This window comes from Beta vulgaris, chromosome 8, assembly GCF_026745355.1.
Source record: "Beta vulgaris subsp. vulgaris cultivar EL10 chromosome 8, EL10.2, whole genome shotgun sequence".
Taxonomy (NCBI): domain Eukaryota; kingdom Viridiplantae; phylum Streptophyta; class Magnoliopsida; order Caryophyllales; family Amaranthaceae; genus Beta; species Beta vulgaris.
This window is the reverse complement of record NC_079209.1, coordinates 895,457-918,665: the sequence shown is the minus strand read 5'-3', so window position 1 is coordinate 918,665 and position 23,209 is coordinate 895,457. Positions and strand designations below refer to the sequence as shown.

General features: G+C 34.6%; 3 protein-coding genes across 6 annotated transcripts; 2 read left to right on the top strand and 1 right to left on the bottom strand.

Moving 5' to 3' along the window:
- The first annotated feature begins 2,783 nt into the window (after positions 1-2,783).
- On the top strand, positions 2,784-7,327 carry LOC109133907 (flocculation protein FLO11-like). Its single transcript, XM_057391178.1, has 15 exons — positions 2,784-2,976; positions 4,362-4,424; positions 4,611-4,679; positions 4,904-4,972; positions 5,103-5,174; positions 5,353-5,421; positions 5,552-5,623; positions 5,710-5,763; positions 5,865-5,909; positions 6,173-6,235; positions 6,349-6,393; positions 6,515-6,559; positions 6,812-6,892; positions 6,987-7,034; positions 7,126-7,327. Exons 1-15 carry the CDS (start codon positions 2,960-2,962, stop codon positions 7,325-7,327), a joined length of 1,014 nt encoding a protein of 337 aa, XP_057247161.1. The 5' UTR covers positions 2,784-2,959.
- Positions 7,328-9,079: 1,752 nt separating this feature from the next.
- On the bottom strand, positions 9,080-14,417 carry LOC130589684 (protein FAR1-RELATED SEQUENCE 5-like). The gene is made up of 6 exons (XM_057391177.1): positions 14,309-14,417; positions 13,125-13,336; positions 12,520-12,847; positions 10,064-10,079; positions 9,163-9,945; positions 9,080-9,089 (listed from the first exon to the last, which is right to left on the bottom strand). The coding sequence occupies exons 1-6, from the start codon at positions 14,415-14,417 to the stop codon at positions 9,080-9,082; spliced, it is 1,458 nt and encodes a 485-aa protein (XP_057247160.1).
- Positions 14,418-16,076: 1,659 nt separating this feature from the next.
- On the top strand, positions 16,077-19,904 carry LOC104900509 (F-box protein CPR1). Of its 4 annotated transcripts, none has more exons than XM_048634786.2 (3): positions 16,077-17,268; positions 17,967-18,046; positions 19,448-19,904. In XM_048634786.2, the coding sequence occupies exons 1-2, from the start codon at positions 16,115-16,117 to the stop codon at positions 18,013-18,015; spliced, it is 1,203 nt and encodes a 400-aa protein (XP_048490743.2). In that variant the 5' UTR covers positions 16,077-16,114; the 3' UTR covers positions 18,016-18,046; positions 19,448-19,904. The 4 variants fall into 4 exon arrangements, 2 of the variants coding, with proteins under 2 accessions (XP_048490743.2, XP_048490742.2); XM_048634785.2 differs by having other exon boundaries at positions 17,967-18,055; XR_008967331.1 differs by having other exon boundaries at positions 16,077-18,046.
- The last annotated feature ends 3,305 nt before the right edge of the window (positions 19,905-23,209 follow it).

Here is a 23,209-nt window from a genome sequence, read left to right as displayed (position 1 = left end):
TCTAGCCGTAGTCTAGCCAACTCCCTTTTGGGGTTATAGTTTAGCTAGTCCCTTAGACTTAGGACATGTTCTGGCGCCAAGTTCTATAATTCTCCGATTGAAGAAAGAAATCATGGAGGTAACAACCTTCGTGCTTTCCCTTTAGTTGTCCTGCCTGGTTTATCCTCTTATGTGTAGTAAAATTTTTCTTAAAGTTTGTGATATGTAAGAGAATGTTTTTTCTTAATTGAAAGATTAATTATTGTTTGCTCTTTTTATTGAATTTCGCCTGAATTTAATAGGCGTTGTAGTTTAATTATTAATTAAATTGTAACAAAGTACGTTAGCAAGTATCTAATTAAAAACGGTAACCCCAAGAACTTAGCCTCCCATGACATTCAGTATCAAGCTATTGGATGTGCATTGACTTGTTTGTAAGGTCAATAAAACTGATTTTGCACCAACAAACCCTTATATGAACTTTAATCGTTTGCAAGTTACTCGATTTTTTCCCGAAATATATCAATCAATGCAATATTAATGAAATAGTGGACACTATTTCATGCAATACACAAGAAATGATACATACTTTTTTGTATAAATTAAACAAAACGGGATAAACTATTTCGTACAATATAATCTGTATGAAATATTATATATTGTTTCATATAAATTGCACGAAATACTTTAATCCAAATCTGACGCTAAAAAAATCTGATAAATAAGTATGAGATGAGCTTATCTGATTGAGGAGTGCAATATATACTTGATCAACCGATTCTTATGTCTTAGCCACGAACAGATGTTACAGAGATACCTAGACCTTTGTAAGAATAATTGATGCCCAAAGTTTAAACATATCATATTAGAAAGTTTTACTCGCACTTAATTTCTGAGATTGATGGAGTTTCATGATATGCTAGGGTTACAAGGGGGAGTATTTTTCATTCTAAGATGTAAGATGATTGATACTTGGTAAGAATCAAAATTTCTTAATTGTAAATATTGCATAATAAGGGAATGAGTAATTATGAGGTTTTGACAACTTTCTGAAAAGAATGTCACTTAAATAGACCTCGTAAAAGATTAACAAATTTTTTAAAAAATAGAAATTTGCATTAAGTGAAATATGTATCTTAAACACACAATCAGATTGATGCAACGAATCCTCGCAAAAAGGAAATCAATAGCTAGCTATAATTGCTGAAAGATCACGCATTTAAGTTTGAACATATTATTAAAAGAGATGGTCTAATAATTTTAATATAAAAGTAGACTTAGTCATTAAATGGATCAAACTAGTCACGAAAGAAATTAACCTAGTCATTATTAGGCTAATTTTATTTTAAATATTGGGTTTACCATTGCCTAATTTTAATTTAAAAATAGTCAGTCTCTTACAAGACAAATTCTTAAGTTTATATATGATACTCCCTTCGTCACAAAATATAGTTTCCATTTTCATTTTCATTTTTGGTGTCCCAAAATATAGTTACCATTTTCATATAATTCATGTTCTTCCACTCGGATTGTAAACTACCTGCGAAAGAATAAATCTGCTTTTGAGCATATAATCATAAGAGCATCTCCAATGGGTAAAAATACCCTCCCCATATGGAGTCTCTCTCCTCAAATGGGCCTCCACATGAGTGGGGTTGGTTCCCCATTTAATGAGCATGCTCAAGTTTTAGGGGAGGTGCCCAAATGAAGAAGAAATTAGAAGCTTACACGTGGCGGGGAAAGTAGGAGAGAGAAAAGGTGGTGGGGTATAGAAAATAAGAGAGAGAAGATAAATGGGGAGGTAGATGAGTGGAGGTATGTGTTTCAAATTTGAGTAAGGTAAAATGGGGAGGTAGTGGAAAATGAGGTGGACAAATAAGGTGAGGAGAGAGAAAAAATGGGGTGCCCCATGAATGGAGATGCTCTTAAGTATATAATTATGGTATTATTTTAGAGTACATTTTGAGTCTAATCCAATAATATAAACATTATAATTTTCTACTTTATATAATTGAAATTATGGCCGATTTATATAATACAATGATCCCTTGTAGTTTATTGAGCCAAACTCTATCTTTTAATCATCCAAAAACTTTGATTATCCATTTTTATTATTCTAAAATTATACTTCCTCCGTCCCATAATATAGTGTTTGTTTATTTTTTACACGGTCTCCAAAACGTAACTTTGACCTTTAATATCTTCAATTCCGTATTAATAAAAAATATAAAAAGTTGATATTATGAAACTACACATTGAGACGAATTTAACAAGATCCCACATGAAAATGTTTTTTATATATACAAATGAGAATATGTGGTCAAAGATTTTAAAATTTGACCCATTAAAAATGAAGTAGGCACTATACTAAATATATTTTGTGACATAATAATCCCAATTAGTAGATTATACACCGAGGTGTAGGTAGAGGAACCTACACCTCGCCCAAAACGCAGGAAAAAAATAACAAAACGCAGGCTTCTTGTAAAGGAATGAACAATAATGTACATGGTCTCAGTTGAGTAATGTACATGGAAAACTTTGCAAAAGAAACTGATTTGACCGTTACTATTCACCAATTAATAACTGAATAGATGTCAACTGCAAATCACGTCGCCCCATGTACCAGTGATCATCATATTTCAACTTTTCACACTCAACCTCCATATTTCATTCACAACTTTCTCTCTCTACCATTTTTCTCACTCTATCAAATTCTCTCTCTAAATTCTCTCTCACCACCACCGCAATTCTCACCACAAAAACCCCAATTCACACCAGAAAACTCCAATTACACACAAAAATTCCATTGCACCATCCCACAACATTGTCCTCTAGCGTTTATGGACAATAGCGACAAAAAAAACCAAAACAAAGACGACAACCACCGCAGTCAAGAAACCCACGGCAACCAAGGCAAGCGAAAAAACTACCTTGCCCAAAACCACTCAGAATAATTCCTCCATCTCCACAACTAACTATGGGTGAAGATATTATGTAAGTTATTGGCATTTCGTTTCTTTAAATTTAAATTTACATTTTAAATTTTTGGTGAATAAAATGAGTTCTCATCACTTTGGATTGTTGAACATTGTACAAAAAATTTGTTTTTGGTTATTTTGGTACAATTTATGTTCAATTTCGGTTGTAATTGAACAATTTTCATTTACGGTTGTTATGGTGTACATTGTGTGTTGCGAAATGTACTTCGCATGTTAGTAATTGAACAATGTTGTTGTTGAGTACTGAACCCTATGGATAGTTGAACATAGTACAAAATTTGTAATTTGGTACATTTTCTGATGCGCATTGTACATTACAAAATTTAGGTATAATAACGGTTGTAATTGAACAATTTTGGTTTGATGTGTTGTACATTGTGTGTTGCGAATTGTACTTCCATGGTGGATTTTGATATTGTTAATTTGATAGGTTGCATGGTCCATTTTGACACAAATTGGTACCAATGCATATGAGTTCTCATCACTTTGGATTGTTGAACATTGTACAAAAATTTGTTTTGGTTATTTTGGTACAATTTATGTTCAATTTCGGTTGTAATTGAACAATTTTCATTTACGGTTGATATGGTGTACATTGTGTGTTGCGAAATGTACTTCGCATGTTAGTAATTGAACAATTTTTTGTTGAGTACTAAACCCTATGGATAGTTGAACATAGTACAAAATTTGTAATTTGGTACATTTTCTGATGCGCATTGTACATTACAAAATTTAGGTATAATAACGGTTGTAATTGAACAATTTTGGTTTGATGTGTTGTACATTGTGTGTTGCGAATTGTACTTCCATGGTGGATTTTGATTTTGTTAATTTGATAGGTTGCATGATCCATTTTGACACAAATTGGTACCAATGCATATGAAATATGATACCAAAATCATTGTACATTGAGTTATATCCACTTGTACATTATGGAAACTTGGTTCTTCTTTATTGATACCGTAATGTACAATGGGACATGCGCTTATACCAAAACTATTGTACGTTGGATGTCTTGTTATATTGGTAATTTGATAGCTTACATGGTCCATTTTGATAGAAACTGGTCCCAGTTTCTATGAAATATGTTAATCAAATAATTGTATACTGAATGATATCCACTTGAACATTACAATGGGACATGTCCTTACTTAATGTACATAATGCCAAATTGACTGTACATTGGATGACAACTTTATTTCTTGCACATTTAACTTTAAAGTACAATGGAACACTTTAGTTTGTTATTGTACATTAGCTTTTAATGTACAATGGGACACTACCTTAGTTATTGTACAACACCAAAACTATGAACTATGTGGTTGTTCAGTCTTGCCTGTTTTCTTCTGCAATAACTAAATGGCCAATGTACAATGACAGTCCTCCAAACGATTCTACCACAACAACTGAACAGCAAACAGTACCCATACCTGCAACAAATAGGTATGTACAGTAATTCAGCACACTGTTGTACACTGTCTGACCTCCAATGTACATTCTTTTATACTCTTGTTGGCTAGTTGTACATTATTAGAACCTGTACTCTATTGGAAAATTAAACTGTTTTGCTTTGTTGTACATTATTGCCTGTTTTGTTGTTCAATAAATAAATGCCAATGTACATTGCAGCTCTCCAATAGATCCCACCCTCAGAGAATCTAGGGAACAGCAAACAGGGCCCACCCCTGAAACAGAGAAGTAAGTACACTAATTAATTACAGTGTTTACACTGTGTGATGTCCATTGTACATTCTTATAGGATAATTATACAATGCTGCTTCTTTGTACATTCTTTTATACTCTTGTTGGCTAGTTGTACATTATTAGAACCTGTACTCTATTGGAAAATTAAACTGTCTTGCTTTGTTGTACATTATTGCCTGTTTTGTTGTTCAATAAATAAATGCCAATGTACATTGCAGCTCTCCAATAGATCCCACCCTCAGAGAATCTAGGGAACAGCAAACAGGGCCCACCCCTGAAACAGAGAAGTAAGTACACTAATTAATTACAGTGTTGTACACTGTGTGATGTCCATTGTACATTCTTATAGGATAATTATACAATGCTGCTTCTTTGTACATTCTTATTCAATAACGAAATGCCAATGTACAATGACAGCCCTCCACAAGGTCCCACCACAACAGAATCTACTGAACAGCAACCAGGATCTATACCTGTAGTTGTTGAAGAGTAAGTACATTTTTGTCTTTACTCCTAGCTTGTACATATGTGTTGGCATGCCTGTCCATGTTGGAATGATTTATACTCTTGTTGGCTAGTTGTACATTATTGCAAAATTACTGTCTTACTTTGTTGTACATAATTGAATTTTGTTGTTCAATTAATAAATGCCAATGTACATTGACAGCCCTTGCATAGATCCCACCCTCAGAGTATCTAATGAACAGCAAACAGGGTCCACCCCTGAAACAGACAAGTAAGTACACTAATTAATCACTGTGTTGTACACTTTGTGATGTCCAATGTACATTCTTATTGGATAATTATACTATGCTGCTTCTTTGTACATTCTTATTCAATAACGAAATGCCAATGTACAATGACAGCCCTCCAAAAGGTCCCACCACAACACACTCTAGTGAACAGCAACCAGGATCTATACCTGTAGTTGTTGAAGAGTAAGTACATTTTTGTCTTTACTCCAAGCTTGTACATTTGTGTTGGCATGCCTGTTCATGTTGGAATGTTTTGCCCACATTGACAGGTCCACCACAGCAGCTTCTACTGAAAATGCTTCAGATTCCACAACATCTGAGAAGTAAGTTCACAATGTACATTTTTTGCACTTGTTTGTACTTTATAAATATATCTCATACTCGGGTTCATGTACATTCTATAAACTGTGATTTATAATAGCAGGCAACCTACTACTGAACCAGAAACAACTCCACCTAGTACTGACATGTAAGCCCTCTCTACACTGACATCTCATACTCTGTTGATCCATATTTACACCATTAGCTTATTGAGTGTTCATTGTACATTCCTATGCGTACATTACACGTTGTACATTGCCTCTGCCGTATTGTACATTAGTTAACCTTAATTGTACATTCCTTATATGTATGGTTTCACTGTTTCAAACTAAATGTACAATGTCGGTTTGCATTGGTATTGGCATAAAGGTTCATTCTTACTAATTGCATATATGTACACTCTATTTACAGTCCTCCTTCGACTGAGAAAGAACATACTCCTAATGATTCAAGCACCACCAGAACAACTGATAGGTAAGTATATTATCATTGTACACTACTTACTGTTATCTTGTTGATTAACCAACGTTTACTGTACATTTGTACAATTTTAATTACATATATGTACACTCTTTTTTTTTTTCTAGAACGCCTGTTCTTGAGAGTGAGGCCATTCCACTCAATACTGAGATGTAAGTGCATGTACATTCTTTGTTTGTTCTTAATTACATACATTATTAAGGCCATTCCAACCATTGTACATTTTTACTGGCTTAAAGTGTTTATAGTGTAACAATTGTTGTACAATGCCAGGCCCCCCACTAATGAACATGACCCTATTCAACCCAATACTGAGATGTAAGTTGCACAACACTGCTATGTGTACATTACTACGTTGTACATTGCCTCTGCCGTATTGTACATTAGTTAACCTTAATTGTACAATTTCTGTTTACAAATGATCATTGTACATTCAATTACATCTATGTTCTTGTATGAGATGTCAGTCCTTGTACATTAATGTTATATTCAGTGTACATTGTGGTATATTTGTTGTACATTGTTAATCACATACATGTTTATTGTGTTACATTTGTTTCACACTGTCAGGCCCCCTACTACTGAACCTATTCCAACACCTCCCATTCCTGAAACAATTCCTGAAGAAGATGAAACAGACGATGATGAAGAGTAAGAAATATCTTAAATTATATACTTCATGTCCAAACTAATGTACACATGTTCCTTTCTTTTACCCTAATGTACATTGTATATTGACATGCAGGGTACCAATTGGTGTGCTGAGGGCCAGGGCAAGGAAAAGTGCCCAAGCGTATGTTCATTGACACATTAATTTTACACATTGTTGTACTTCTTTTACGTTCATTTTTACACATAACTACATTTGCACCTACATCTTACAGCACCCGCCCCAGTAAGAGAATGAAAATTTCAACTTCCAAGGCTGCCACAACTTCCAAGGCTGCCAAGGGCAAGTCCCCACTTGAAGCAGATACCACAAAGCCTGGGAAGAGGAAAGCACCAGAGCAGGCCCTGAAAATCAGAATTGGCAAGGGTTCACCTCCCAAACAAAAGAAGGCTGCTAAGTCCAGGTATAGTGAATGAACAATAAAATATTCGTGTCTGTACATTATTTATCCAGTCATGTATATTATTTCTGCATGACATGAACACTAGTATTTGCTGATTGTACTTTTTGTGTAATTGATGATGTACACTGTTATTATACCTTGTTTGTACATTATGTATTCTTCTAGTCAGACTGATTATGTTCTATGTACATTGTAATTGGTTAAAATGAACATTCCATTTCTTTGTGCATTATGACAAGCATGAACACCCGTGCTGCGTGGGTTGCTGATTCTGCCAAAGCACAAGCTAAAGGGAAGTCCAAACACAAGTAGATTCAACACCGCACTCTTCCATCGCGTTCTAATACTCACTTTTTTTTGTACTAAACCAAACATTTCTAGAATTACTTTTGTGTTAACAAAACAATACCATTCCTTTTGTATAGCAACAGCTACTAACTTCTGAGTTGCTAGCTTCAAAATATTTGACATATTCTATCCCATATGTGACTTGAACAACTTTGCTATTTACTTCATTATATAGGTCGTACATTATCATTCCTTTTATGTTTACATCAAGTTCCTCCATAGTTCAAACATTTAAATGATTATACACACTTCGTAACATATTTCCATATGATAACCTCCTGCTTTCAAGTGATTCCAACATTCAAAAAGTGTGGCTTCACCATTGATACATCACATGTGCCAAAATACAAACTTCTTTACCCATATCTTTAGCATGTACATTTTCAAATACTTTTATGTTCAGTGCCTAGAGTTAACATATACATCAATTATAAACATTGTATAAGTTAACACAACCTCCAATTCATAATAAGGAGGTTTTTGGGTGTTTTAGACCAAGTACAACGTGAATGAGCTACATCCATTACAAAAAAAAAACAAATCATAACAACAACTCATTCATGGTGGACTACGTTTCATTCCCCAAAAAGCTCTTCAAAAATATTCATGTTAGGTGACCAAAATATCGCCTCTCAATTACCGAACAACTTCTCAGAATATTCGTGGTAGACTTCCAAGGCGGCTTTGTGATGCGGCTGCTCATCTTTACTACCTTCCCCAGGGATGTGGTTAATATGACAATAATCATCAGGGCCATACACATCAAGAAGAGACTTGTTGTGTGTTGAGTGAGCTACAGTGCTTTCTTCAGGGATATCAATGTATTCCTGTAATAGTCAAAGTTAGCTGGCTACACTAATTTTAAAAAGTAACTTATAATTACACTGACCCATTCTCTACTGTTGAAAATGTACAACAAAACGAAGACACATAGAACATTATCAGTTTATAGAATGTACATCTTTTCAGCATATCCACACAATGAACATGTAACAATAATAACACTGACCATTCCCCTATTTACAAATGTACAACATAAAGAAGCCAAAAAGAACAATATGAATATATATAATGTACAACGTTTCAGCGTATCCACACAATGAACATGTAACAAAGGTAATACAATGAACATCTAACAACAACAGATTAACACATATAAAACCAATGTACATCAAAAACACAAAATATGCCATCATGATATCCTACTATTCAATTTATCCAATAATGAACATGTTATAATAACAGATGAACATATCGTGGATAGAATTGTACAATGATTACCTGGACAGATTTTTGCGCTTTTGCCTTGTTCCTCAATGCAGCTTTCTCAGCAGTTTTCTTCCACCCTCTTAACCTGTTCACCTGCTTCTCCACAGTGCTTTTCAACCTCACATTTCTAGTTCCTTTCTTCCTCTTCTTAGGTGGATCTTTAACAACAGGGTATAACAATTTTGCACGTCATCAATGGTAATTGATTCATCAACCTTCCCAATAAGCAACCCAACCTTTGCCTTCAAATCACTTAAAGCATTCTCCACAACTTTCCTAGCAGCTATGTCATGTTGAGTTGAATTTATTATGGATAAAGCATCCCTTGTAGTTTTAACACGCCACACCGACGCTTGAACAATGTTTACATCCTTCCCAGCGTCATCATCAACTCTTGTACACATAGCATGTTTTGCCCATCTACCCAAAATGTATCTTTGGGGAATTTTTTCAACATCATGTATGTGAAAAATCCTCAATGAATGGGAACACAATAAACCCATCTCAGTGAAATACTTGCATGTGCAATCAATTGTCATATTTTCTTGGTCATATCTAACAAGATGCATTAGATATTCTTTCTCAGTGCGTCCCACATGGTATTCAAATAAAGGGGGGTCATACTTGACTAGTTTCTGGCAAAATGACGCACCTCTTATGAAATTCTCCTCAAACGTCAAATACACAGCCACAGTATATATCTTCTTCGCCTCATTTAGTAACTTAACATCTACAAATGCTAGATGTTTGTTGCCATTAAGTGCATTGTAATCTTCACCATTCTCCCTGTCCCTCCATTCCTCAACAACATCTATAAAAACCTTGTAGAAATCACAAAGGCCTTGCATGCTATGAAGCCTTTGATTCAAGGAATGGTTTGTAGTCTCACTTCTTTGAGAAGACAGCACCCCCCCTGAGAAGTAATCCTTGGAGTACACTGGACACCACATCTTCCTTAACTTGTACAACCTAATCAACCAAGGACATGCAGCGCACTTGTACTTCGTAACCATACTGCATACATAATACAGTAAACAACTATGATAAATCCAATGATCATGCCTCTTAAACCAATGAACAATGTGAGTTATTGAATGAACATAAATTTGTACACAGTCATATAATACTGTACATTACATCATGCCATACTGTACAATACACATAAGAATAATGTACATTAAAAACACATTATTTCATTCATTTAATAATGTACATTCCCTTTCTCAACACTCATTTAATAATGTACATTAAATCATCGCAATTATTCAGATCATAAAAACATACTAATTCTCTAAATTCACAAATATTCATAATGCATTGAACATTGTGATGAATCTAATGAACATTAAGCTTATAACAATGTACAATTACCTTGTCCAGTAGTGCTTGAACTCACTCTTGGTCACAATGTTTTAGCACATAATTGAATAGATCCACAAATCCAGCCTTTCCCCTCAAACCTTTTATATTGTTGATGGAATTTTTCCCGATGTGCGATATACACAGACGATGTATAACATTGGGAAAAACAATGCTTATAGCCTTCGCCATCGCAGCATCTTGGTCAGTCATAATGGTAATCGGCGACCTACCTCCCATACTCTTCAAAAACGAGTCAAACAACCACACAAAAGAATCGGTGTCTTCGTTCAATAGGAAACCAACACCAAACATCACGTTCCTTTGGTGATGGTTCATCCCAACAAACGGACACAAATCATCCCATACTTATTCGTACGGTATGTCGTATCATGAACAACTAGATCTCCAAACACTTCATAATCCTTTCTCATTCTTCCATCCCTCCAGAAAAAACTTATTAAGTGCCCTATAGCATCTAGTCGAACGTCATAATAAAAATCATATTCCGCTGCTTGTCTTTGCGTAAAGTTCTTTATCAGTTGGTTACTATCACTAGTAGAATAAATGCTATTTGCTGCGGTAATATTGCTGCGGTTTTACCTATACGCAGCAATATAACACGCAAAAAAAAAAAAAAATAGAAATTGACAATATTGCTGCGGTTCCCGCCCAAAACCGCAGCAATATTGTCTAACGGTTACCTTTTTAAAAACATGTGGGGCCCTGTACAGCTAATATTGCTGCGGTTTCCACGTAGGACCGCAGCAATATATTAAAAAAATATTTTTTTTAAATATTGCTGCGGTCCTATTAGGAAACCGCAGCAATATTAGCTTTCACTTACCCATAAAAGAACACGGGTTCTCAGCGCGCCTCACACTTAGGGTTTTTTCTCTCAGCGCCCCTCACCTTCTCTCTCAGCGCCTCACCCTCTCTTCTCTCTCTCATCTCTCTCAACCCTCTCTTCTCTCTCAACCTCTCTATTCTCTCAGCGCTCCTCACTTACCCATAAAAGAAGACGTGTTCCTTCGCCTTCTGTCAACTTTGTGCGACCCGACGAAGCCGACGAAGCGAGTGAGGTGTTCGATTTTTGAGATGCGTGTCTTGGTTTGCGTCCTTACTAGTGGCTCGTCGTTCCTCGCGAAGCTTCGGTCGTCATTCCTGTCGAAGCTCGCGCTCGTCGTTCCTGTCGAAGCGTTCGTCGTTCCTCGCGCTTGAAACCTTCGTCGTTCAGATCTTGTTTTCATCAGGTATACAATTTTGATATTCAATTTCTCGTTTTTTTCTCGTCGTTCCTCTTGAAGCCTTCTGTCAACTCTGATTTTTGATATTCAGTTTCTCGTTTTTTTTTCAATATTGCGTCCTTTTCAGATCGAAGATCTTTTTATGATTTCAGATCGAAGATTTTTTCAGATCGAAGAGTCCAAGAGTCGTTCATCAATTCTCGAAGATCGAAGATTTTCATTTCGATTTTTTCAGATTTAATTTGTGTATTTTGTCGTTTTTGTTATTATTTCAGATCTGGTTTTTTTTATTATTATTTTAGATAGGTTTTTTTGCGTTTGTTGATTATTTCGTCCAGCCGCAATTTTTGTAATTGTTTTTATAATATTTTAGTAATTATTTGTGTATCAGAATACTACTTTTAATGAGTTGTATGATTTTGGTTTTTTATAATTTGCCTTAAATATTTTTGCTGTTTTTTTGGTTACTATAATTTTGGTTTTCTATATTCTGCCTTAAATATATTGTAATAATATATTTCAATTTGAATTTTTTATGTCTTTGAATTTTGTATAATAATTTTTTGTTATTAGTTTCAATAAGTGTTGTTTTATTTGCTTTTAACCTTTTTGTCTTTCAAATTTGATGGCAAATGCAAAAAAAAAAAAAAATTTTTTTTACCTGTTCAGACCCTATTGCTGCGGTTTTACTTAAAAAACCGCAGCAATATGTCTATTTTTTATTATTAAATATAGCATATTGCTGCGGTTTTACCTAAAAACCGCAGCAATATGCTTTTTAAATCTGATTTAAAATAAATATATTGCTTGCGGTTTGGCATAAAAACCGCAGCAATATTTGTTAATATTGCTGCGGTTTAAAACCGCAGCAATATAATTAATACCTATTGCTGCGCCCTCAATTGCTGCGCGCCCTATTCCGCAGCAATAGGGCACTTTTTAACCGCAGCAAGTAGGCTTTTTTCTACTAGTGTATCACAACCATCAAGTTCTTTCTTTCTTTGAGTAGCAACTGCATCATAAGCATCTCTGTTCACAAACCCAAGATTTGGAGATCCCCCCGCTTCCTTCCTCAATACACGCACAGCTTCAGCGACCCCCACTCCACAACTTCTCAAATTATTAATCATATGCAATTGTTCAACTGTCACTTTCCTATGAGATCTTATTAAATGTCTTTGATTCAATGGCACCATGGGGTGATTGTGAATCATATGGTGCTTAGTAACAATAAAAATTCCAAAGTCTTTGGATACATCAAATTGAATAAAGGCTTTACATCCACAACGTTGATCAAGCTTAGTGAATGCCTGTGCCAAGAAGAACATCATGTATATTCTAGTGAACATTGGCTTTGCAGTAATGAACATCCGCATTGTTTTTTTAAATACTATGATTTCAAAAAAAAAAGAAAAAATATGTATACTAATTTTACCACTATATATAATAACATCTGATATACTAATGTACACATTATCATGACCACACCACAAGTATACTCCAGTGAACATTTGCTTTCAGTTATATATTAATTATATGTACATATTGTCATGACCTACATTAAACCACACAAAACATAACACATACCTTAGGCACACCACCTTTTGTGTCTTTCAATCCTTCCCGACTACAAACTAAAAAACGTTGTCTGATTGTCTTTGTTTCATATCTCCAACAAACTTTGCCCTTCCGGATACCAAATCCGCATTTAAATGCATACTCATTGTACAATTTGTAAGCTTCTTCATCGTTGGCAACTTCTTTGTGTATCAATTCAGATGTCTCACACTCAACATATTCTGCAGACAAAAAAAAATTATTTATACATAACTAATATTTACCCTCATATAGAATAATGTACATTGAATGTCCCTTTAAATGATCACTGTAACAACAATAATTATTAACACATAACAAATATTACCACTAATATAGAAGAATGTACATTTGATGTCACTGAATTGATCACTAAAATATCCTAACTATACTATTGTCTTTAATGCACGTAAATTACATCATTTTCCACTTTCTTCCTCCATTTGGCAAATTGAGTATCATCTACACATAAAGCTTTACACATGTAAAACAGTGAAACATCTCAAAACAGTATAGGTTTACACCTTAAACATAACTAATATTTGCCTCATATAGAATAATGTACATTGGATCTCATTAAAATTGATCACTGAAACAAAAGAAAATATATTATTCACACATACCAAATATTAACACTCATATAAAATAATGTACATTGGATGTCACTGAATTGATCAGTAAGTTATCCTTACTATACTATTGTCTTTGATCCACGTAAATTACATCATTTCCCACTTTCTCCCTCCATTTGCCAAATTCATTATCATGAAACACATAAACCTTTACACATGCCAAACACTGAAACATCCCAAAACAGTATAGGTTTGCACCTTTTGGGGATTTATAATAGACATACATAAATATAAGGAACATTCCAATCAACAGCACAATAAATGAAAAATAAATGAGGCAAGGCATTAAATTGCTTCTTGCACAATAAATCAGAGTGAGTGACTGACTTATGTAACTACCAAACTTAAAATTGACTGCGCATATTGACCCTTCATGGGATAACATTAAACATATCTGACATACGTAACCAAAGTACAAACTGCCTCTGTACATTAATAGTCAACCAATTGTACAGTTTTAATACCCCAATGTACATTACTATATTCTTGCACATCAACTAACATGCATTTGTACATTAACAAAAAAGCTTGGTAGCTAAATACCATTCTTCTTCTCTAATTCATCTTCTTCACTTGCTCCTTCATTCCATAAATCTTCCATTGCATTATCAAGAACAACATTATCAACATCGTTTTCACTAATATCTTCCATTTTTTCAAAGTTTTGTACCATAAAACTTGCAAAGATTTTAAAAATACAAACCGAAAATCACCCAAAAGTAAATTCTGCTAAATTATCATATAAATTTATGAAACTCAGAAAGAAATCAATGAAGAACAAAAAAAAAAAGAGACGGTTTAAATGCTTCTACATAAATTTATGAGAGAGAAATAAAATGAATGATTGATTGATGTAAGTTACAAAGTACACCATGACATACCATGAGCTTAACTCAGCTGACCCACTTCAAAAAAGGCGCAAAACTCACCCAAATTCAGCCAAACTTTGGCCCCCCCTAAACTACACAAAACGCTGCCGTTTTGCACGAGGTGTAGGTTCCTCTACCTACACCTCCGTGCAGGATCTAAATTGCGTAATAATCCTATATGTCACTCTCAAAAAAGCCTCTATACATGCTTTATGAGTTATGACCGATGTGTGATGCATTACCATCCCTTGATTTAGATAGAATAACAATGTAACTTCTGTATGATGCATAACACATCAAATAATGGTGCAATATTATCAATAATTCTATTTATGCTAGTCTTTAAAATAATTGGCGCCTCCAATACACCCGAAAAAAGCCCTGGATATTAGTCTTACCACTTATGCATAAAATAATCATGGATCTTTAACTAATTCTTTTTATGCTAGTCTTATTTTAGAGTAAAGTACATTATTTTTTGAATCAAGAGTAAAGTACATTATTAGTCACCATATTTATGCAATCAGTATCTTATGTCACACTATCAACTAACAACTAGTGTAACACGTTGTATATAGGACGATCTTTCATGAGTGGGTTTTGAAACTAAATTAAAAATTGGCACGATTCATCTTAATTTTCATAGTTAGAGGTGGTTACGAGAAATTGACGCCTCCAATACTTCGAAAAAAGCCTTACCTAAGAGTAATTTTTTTAATTTATATGAGCTACAAAGGTTGTACAATGTACAAAGAAGGAGACGAGGGATTCGAACCTGTTTCACGGCTTTCACCTATGTTCAAAAGTAGTGATGGCCACTGGTGCGGGCCGGACCGTGGGACGTAGCGGGCTGGGCTGAGATGGACCGGACCGTGAAATTCATGGGCTAGGCGGGCTGGTCCGTGGGCTGAAATAGCTTGGCCCACACTGGTCTGTTACCAGTTTTCACGGTACGAGAAACGGTTCTGGCGATTTTGTGGGTTTAGTGGGCTGGACCGGGCTCGTGGGCCGGGATGAGAATTTTTTTTCAAAATTATTTAATCATTGAAATTATTCATTATTATTACATAAAATATTTAAAATGAATTAAAATATATACAATTGTTAATATTGATGAATATAATTTCATTATTTTAAAATTTGATTGAATTATAATATATGCAATTTGATTAAAATATATACAATTTGATTAAAATATACACAATTTGATTCAATATTTACTTGGAGTGTGTTGGTCCGGTTCATGGATCGGGTGGACCAGTTTCGTGGTGTGGCGTGGGCAATTTTAGTAGCAGGTTGGACTCAATAAACCTGGCTCAGGACCCACCCATTAATTTTACGGTTCGAGCTAGGTTGGATCGGGCTTTTTACAAGCCTGACCCACACGACCCACGATGTGGGCTGGGCTGGATAGGCCACACTGTTGGCCATCTCTATTCAAAAGTTTCGGTTTCAGGCAAAGTTCGAAGACAGACCAAAAATGGCGCCACTACCAACTGAACTAATCGCCGAAATCCTCTCTAATTTACCAGTAAAACAACTTCTTCAATTCCTAATCGTTTCAAAATCATGGTATAACCTAATTAAAAGCCCTAATTTCATCAAACTCCACCTCAATCAAACCCTAATTTCCGATTCTCATCGTCACCTCATCCTCTCCTACTCTTCTCTCTCCTCCAGCGAACTCCACGACCGCCATTTTCGATTCTCTGAGATTAACCACCCCTTAAAAACTCACCACCATGAAAATGAACGATGTCGTTTTCGCGATCCTTTTGAATCTTCTGGAATTCGTCTTTTGGGTTCTTGCAACGGCGTCGTTTGCATCTCAGATTCCGATAAAAACGACGTCGTTTTATTCAATCCGTCAACGAGAACTTACCGTAAGCTACCAAGTTCGGGTAACCCGGATTCGAATAAGTTTGCGGTTTTCGGGTTCGGGTATGATTGTTCAAGTGATGATCATAAGGTTTTGAAGTTGATACAATGTTGTGGACCTAATAATGAGGTTTATAATGATGCAAAAGTTTATAGTTTGAGGTTAAATTCTTGGAAAAGGGTAAATGATTTTCCGTACTATTTGATTTACCCTGATTTTCATGGTGCATTTGTTGCTAATTCATTGCATTACATTGTTAGTGATGTAGCGTACGAATCGAGGAAGAAGTCGATTGCAAGGTTCGATCTTAGGACTGAGAGTTACTCGATTTTGGATTGCCCTGAGTATGATGATGATATAAGGAGTTGGACATTTTATTTAGGGAACTTAGGTGGTTGTTTGTGTTGTGCTGTTAATTATGATTTTCATGGTCGTGCTGATTTGTGGGTGATGAAGGAGTATGGAAACAAGGATTCGTGGATTCCGGCTATCCGAATTAACAAAGAGGAGAGTAGTTTGATTGATTTTAGGCCTGTTGGTTGTTCTGCTGACAAGGAAAGGATTTTGGTTGAGGTGGATAATTGTGAGCTGCATTGGTACGATATGAGGTCTGAAACGGCCTTGCGAGCTGGAGTTGATGGGCTGCCGAAAGAGAATTATGACTTGGAGATCTTTGTGGAAAGCCTTGTTATGCTTGGTGATGATAAGGTTCAGCCAGAACGGGGATCACCAACACGCAATCATATGAAGAAGAAGTATATTCGATTTTTTGGCCTGTCTCTTACTATCCAATGCATGATTACTTGCATTTCTAGTTATGATTTCAATGGTTTTTTAGTGTTTTGGTTGCCTTGGTTATCATTTTGCTTATTCGCGTGGTTAATGTGGCTTATTTGGTTAGTTGTTGTTGTTGTTGTGTCTATAGATGGGGAAAATCTTTAGAAGCTTATATGATGCTTGGTATGGTTGTCTACTGCTCTTTGACGTGGTTATACACTATTCTAATTATCAGCTTATTATGTTTACAACTAGGACCCTTAGGAAAGCAAGGCCATTCCTCGACCTTGTTCTTGACATCGCGGCTCATTTAATGAGAAACATGATTGCACTAGTTTTGTGTGTACTTCGAGAGTTCATTCGAATGCCTCTTGAAGTTCGTTGGATACTTGGATTGGCTTTATACAATTGATAAATTAATTTGATCTATTAATATGTATTAGCTTTTAACAGTTTTAAGAAGATTTTGGGTGATTTGTTTTCTGAAGTAAACATATCCATGTTTGTCATATTGTATTTATGTGTAGCTAATGCTTAATGTTCCTGCAAGATAACCTATGTAAGTAAGCAGAGTGTGAACTGAAAGTTAGGTTGTGCTATTATATTGAAGATATGTGTTGCATGTTATGTCACCCATGATAAAAGGAATCATTATGTTTATTGCTCTTTGTCTCAGGACTGATCTAGATGATTTTCTTGCTGTGGGTTTCAAGCTGCGACTTTGATCAACTTGAAGATCCTACTGTCCTACTGCTGGTGAACTATGTGAGATCTACTTCTAAACTCATCTTGCATTGATGAGTCTTTCATTTAATGACATCGCATGGCTCGTCTTTATTGTATATTACTGCCTTATTGGTTAAATAGTAAATAAATCAGTTGCTTAGCTCAGTTCTAAAGTAGCTCACCTAGCTTTGTGATAATTTTAGATTGATTGTTAGCTGAGATGCATATTGTCTTGTGTTGAAGAATAAATTACACCAGCGTGCGTTTATATTGGAAACACTAGGTTTGAATCCAAAATTTTGGAGAAAGCATAAGGCTCTCTGTGCACCGACTTCTTGGTCCATTTGTGCTTAGCAATTGCACTTGTGATTTATAAGGTCACTAATCTGCAGAATTTGGCTTCACATCCCTCCAGTTTGTAATGTTGCTACTGGCTGAGTGGCTGTCCGTCCTTTTTGAATAATCGGTCTTTGCAAATAGGTCTCACCAATTTGTAATGATACTTCATCGTGGAATAAGCGTGTAACCAAATAGCTTATTCCACGATAACCAAATAGGTCTCAAACTCTCAACTATCATCACCACTCAGCCAGTACCATTACAAATAGGTCTCACCAGTTTGTAACCAAATGCTATCATTACAAACTTATTCCACGATAGCATTAGTAAGAAGTGTATGACTATCAAGTATCTATATTGCCTCATGGTTTTAAAGAGCTTCCCTCCTAGCTATTAGTAGGGGAAAAGCAACAATCATATGATATTTCATAATATATCAGATGTAGACACACTTCAAGGAGCCCTTCTTTAGATTTTTAATTCAAATCAAGAACAATAAATCTTTCAACACATTATGGGGGACTGCGCTAAAATATTGATACAAATGGAAAACAATTAAAGAAAAAAAAAATATTTAGATAGGATATTTTAGCTCAAACTTGGGAGTAATTCATTCACAACTCCCAAGTTAAACTGAAGGTGAGCTTTGTTCATTGTTGGGCTTGGCTCATGGCGAGCGTAAAATGAAGTGAAAAAAAAAAAAAAAGGACTGAAGCTCCTAGTGTGTGTTCCATGGTAGAGGATTGACACACAGATGTACAAAAAGAATTCTTACTTTCTAGATGACATATTTTGTGTTTCCTACTGTGGCATTGTGTCTTCCATGCGTTTTTAAGATAATAGTGTCTGAGAAATCTGCAATGTCTTTTGTATGAACATAAGTACATAACCTACTTTCTTATGTTATTGTGGGCACCTTTGTGGTGTTTGAGCGTATGTATGCCTTGCACCAGCCTTGCTGCTTTTAATTGCTTTTATCGATGTCAAGAGCTGACAATTCATGTATTACCTTTTTGCGCCTTTGTGGCATGTTTGAGAGTTTATTTTGGGACTTTAGTATATTACCTTAACAATGCCTGTTCTTGATTTCAGAGGTTGCAACATAACTTTATTGTGGACGCACTTGTGGTGGATAACCTTTTGCAGGAGCCGTATTGTTTATATCTCGTTATGTTGGTGTTTTCGGGTTGTACAGTTGATAAATTCACAATTATTGTAGAGTGTTTGTGAACTAGTCGATTACCGTCGTTTCTGTTTTCTTTTTGTTTTTGCAAAAAGAGTTTCTGTTTGTGAAGAAGTTGGAATTTTCCTTCAGCTGTTGAGTTTTGCCACCCTTTTGTTTATATTAGCCGTTAATGAACTCTGTTTGGAAACGATGTGGTAGCTTCAGCCTTCATGGACAACTAATTGTGTTCATAGATATAGTGAAATTTAGTTGAAATTACAAAAGACTATGTTGTAGTCGGAATGCTAAAAAAATGACCTATTTTTAGAGTTTATTCTGTTTAATGACTAAATTCTGCATTTACCAGTATAATGTTGTGTGATTTTTCTACATAGTGAATTGAATGGATGAAACTTGAAAGCATGTATTTTTCTGGTTGGAACCAATCCTAAACTACCTCGTAGAGTTATTTGGGTTAATAGTTGTCAAATAATTCAATTTGAACTCGCTTATTTAAGGTACAAATTTTATACAAGATCATCTTTTTTTTTTCCGGTTGGGATCAACTTGTTTATTTGGGTTAATAGTTGTCAAATAATTCAATTTGAACCCGCTTATTTCAGGTACAAATTTTATATAAGATCATCTAGTTTTTTGGTTGGGACCAATTTTTTTATTTGGGTTAATAGTTTTTAGATACGGGTAATTTCGTAATTTTTTGTGCTGAAAGGGTTACTTATAGTCTAAATGATCTATTAAAAGTAAAAGGTGACACTTTGTCATTAAGTGACTCATTAACCTACAAATTAAAGTGACTCGTTTTGGCAAATCACGAGTTGTCATTTCATCTCACTTTATTGTAAATTATTATTTCAAGTTAGGTTATAGACTTCTAGTCTGAGTTGTTTGATTTGGTCATCAATATTAGTCCACTCTAGTGTAGATGAAGTTATGTGAGTGACAAGATGTTTTTTTTTTTTTTTTCTGATGGCACATGTTTTCAAAGCAGCGAACTTGTCTAGTGACTCAATGAAGGAATTGGATGATCCATTTTCTTGTAATTGAGGCTTAGTGGTGTGTCGTGTTTTTATATAGGTTTCGGGTGTATTTAGGAGCATTTAGGTGCATTACAATTGCATACTATTACTTAATTTGCGAAATATTACTCCTTTTGTATGTATTTGGTATTTTTTGATGAATTTCAGGTATTGAAAACATAATTGGAGTATTATTGGGCAAGCTTGAGTAATTAGCAGCAATTGGAAGCAAGCTACAAGGATTGTTACACATATATTTGAGTAATTGGAGTTGGAATTCATCTAAAGAATTGTGAAAATGGGGTCATGTTCATTCTTTGATCCATAACTTTTGACTCGTCAATGATAATTGAATGATTCCAGCGGCATTGGAAAGTAAGCTTGAAAAACTTTCCAACGATAGGTTGCATTGTTGCACGACCCAAGACGAGTTATATTCTAGAAGATATGAATTTCGCAAGTTCGTCTAGTTTTGCTGACACGCCAGATTCCTTAATTCCGCCTCTTTAATGATTGATTTGGCTTTCCTTATCTTTTAACTTGGTTTCCTATTAGTATTAGGAGATACAACTGTATATATATTAAGGATTTCTAATGAGGTTAGGATAGACATCTATTATCTATTATTCATTCTAGTTTCACGTTATTTTGGTTTTCTAGGTTTTCTCTCTAGTTTCTCCACATTTGCACTAGTTTTCCTATGGCTATTTTGGAGATTCAAGATTAAAGATTCAACATTCATTCAAGCACTACTAATCAAGTTTTATTCTTTCCTCTTTATTTATTTAATTATGTTCTTAAGTGAGTAGACTTTTATCTAGGATTGAGTTGAGCCTTAGTATAGATTGATCATATGGTTTTTCTCTAATTCCCATGTTATTGAATTATATGCTTAGGGTTTGATGAGATTGTTCTTATTGTTAATTTTGCATCTTGATTTAGCCCTAATTTTATATTATCAACGAAAGTTGGAGTTGAGATTAGGAATATTTGTTGGATGTTAAATTGTTATTTTATTAATTATTGAGTTCATCAACGAAAGTTGAGTCTTAATTTAGATAATCTTGTCATTGATTTGAATTCTCCCATGAAAATAGGTGAGAACTAAAATCGGAAATTATTTGACATTGGTTCTTAATACTTCTAATTATGTGTGTATTAAGCCATGAAAATAGGAAACGTACATGCTAGTTAGGCCTTTTGCTATCACGAAAGTGAGCTCTATGTATTATGAATGACCGAGTCATAAGGAAATGTCAATCTCGCCTAAACCATAATTGAATAAATGGGATGTGAGTTATATTTTGATCAATTCATATTAGTGGTGATGCTTTATCTCAGTGTTTTAATTATCATATTCATTGAGTTTGTCATGTTATGTCATTAGTTTAGCTATTAGTTTATAGATACTCTTGATATTTCGATTATGTAGCTATTTCATAGTCTAAAATCATCTAGTGTTTAGTTTTGCACCTCCTGAGTTCGACCCATATGTGCTACGACACCGTTCACTTGCGATAATAAAATGAAACCTAACACCGCTCAATAAATTATTAAATTAAGTATAAAGAGACAATGACAATACAAAGAAATAATACAAGAAGGAAAATTAACTAACCAAACTTTTCCCAAGTCTAGTTTCTGAATCCGGTGGATTTATTAAATTATAATAATCACATCAAAAGTTATGGTCAAAATATTAGACATGACTCTTCTACCACATTTCTTCTGATGATTTTTCGCTTTGTTTTGGCTCAAGTTCGTACTAATTATACTCCAAACTATGCTTATATATACAATGCACCTTCTTCCAAATGCTCCAAATCCTCAAGCTTAGCTGATTATACTCCAAATATATATTCATTACCTGAAATTCATCATAAACAAGAAAACATACCGAATAGGAGTAAGAATATGATGCAATATAAACCTAAATTTAAATGCACTAAATTACAGCCTAAATGCACCTAAAATCTATATAAAAAAATCACACATCAAGCCTATTTGCGTTTTATATTATTACTTCCATACTTACATTGAGTATAAATTTTTTTGGGTCCAAACAATGAGTTAATTTACGACTTTGTCACCATGGAAACGTTATAGTGTCAATGAAACATAACAAGAAACAATTTTTTTTTTTGACATCGAGAAAACGTGCATTGATGAAAAACAAAGTACAACCTATTACTAAAACAACCATACAAAAAACAAAAGAAAACCTGATAATGAGTCGTCAATGAAGTAATGCGCCATTGGTCGATAAATGTGATGGTGGAAGTAAAACGCAGAAACAATTTATGTTCAACATTTCCAATTCAAAATAGTGCATTGAATAATTTCTATCATTCCATGTACTCTTTGCCAACAGATCTTCGCAAAAACTGTATTCAAATAAGGAAGAATTAGTTAATATATTTCACAAATTATTAAAAGAGACGGTCTAATTTTAATATAAAAGTAGACCTAGTAACTAAATGGATTAAACTAGTGACCGAAATAAATTAACCTAGTCACTATTGGGCTTTAGTATTGGGCTTAGCTTTGCCTAATTTTAATTTAAAAGTAGGCGGTCTCTTACAAGACAAACTATATTTCACAAATTAGAGTATAGACCACCCCCGAAGTTAAGCCGTGTACGTAACATATGAT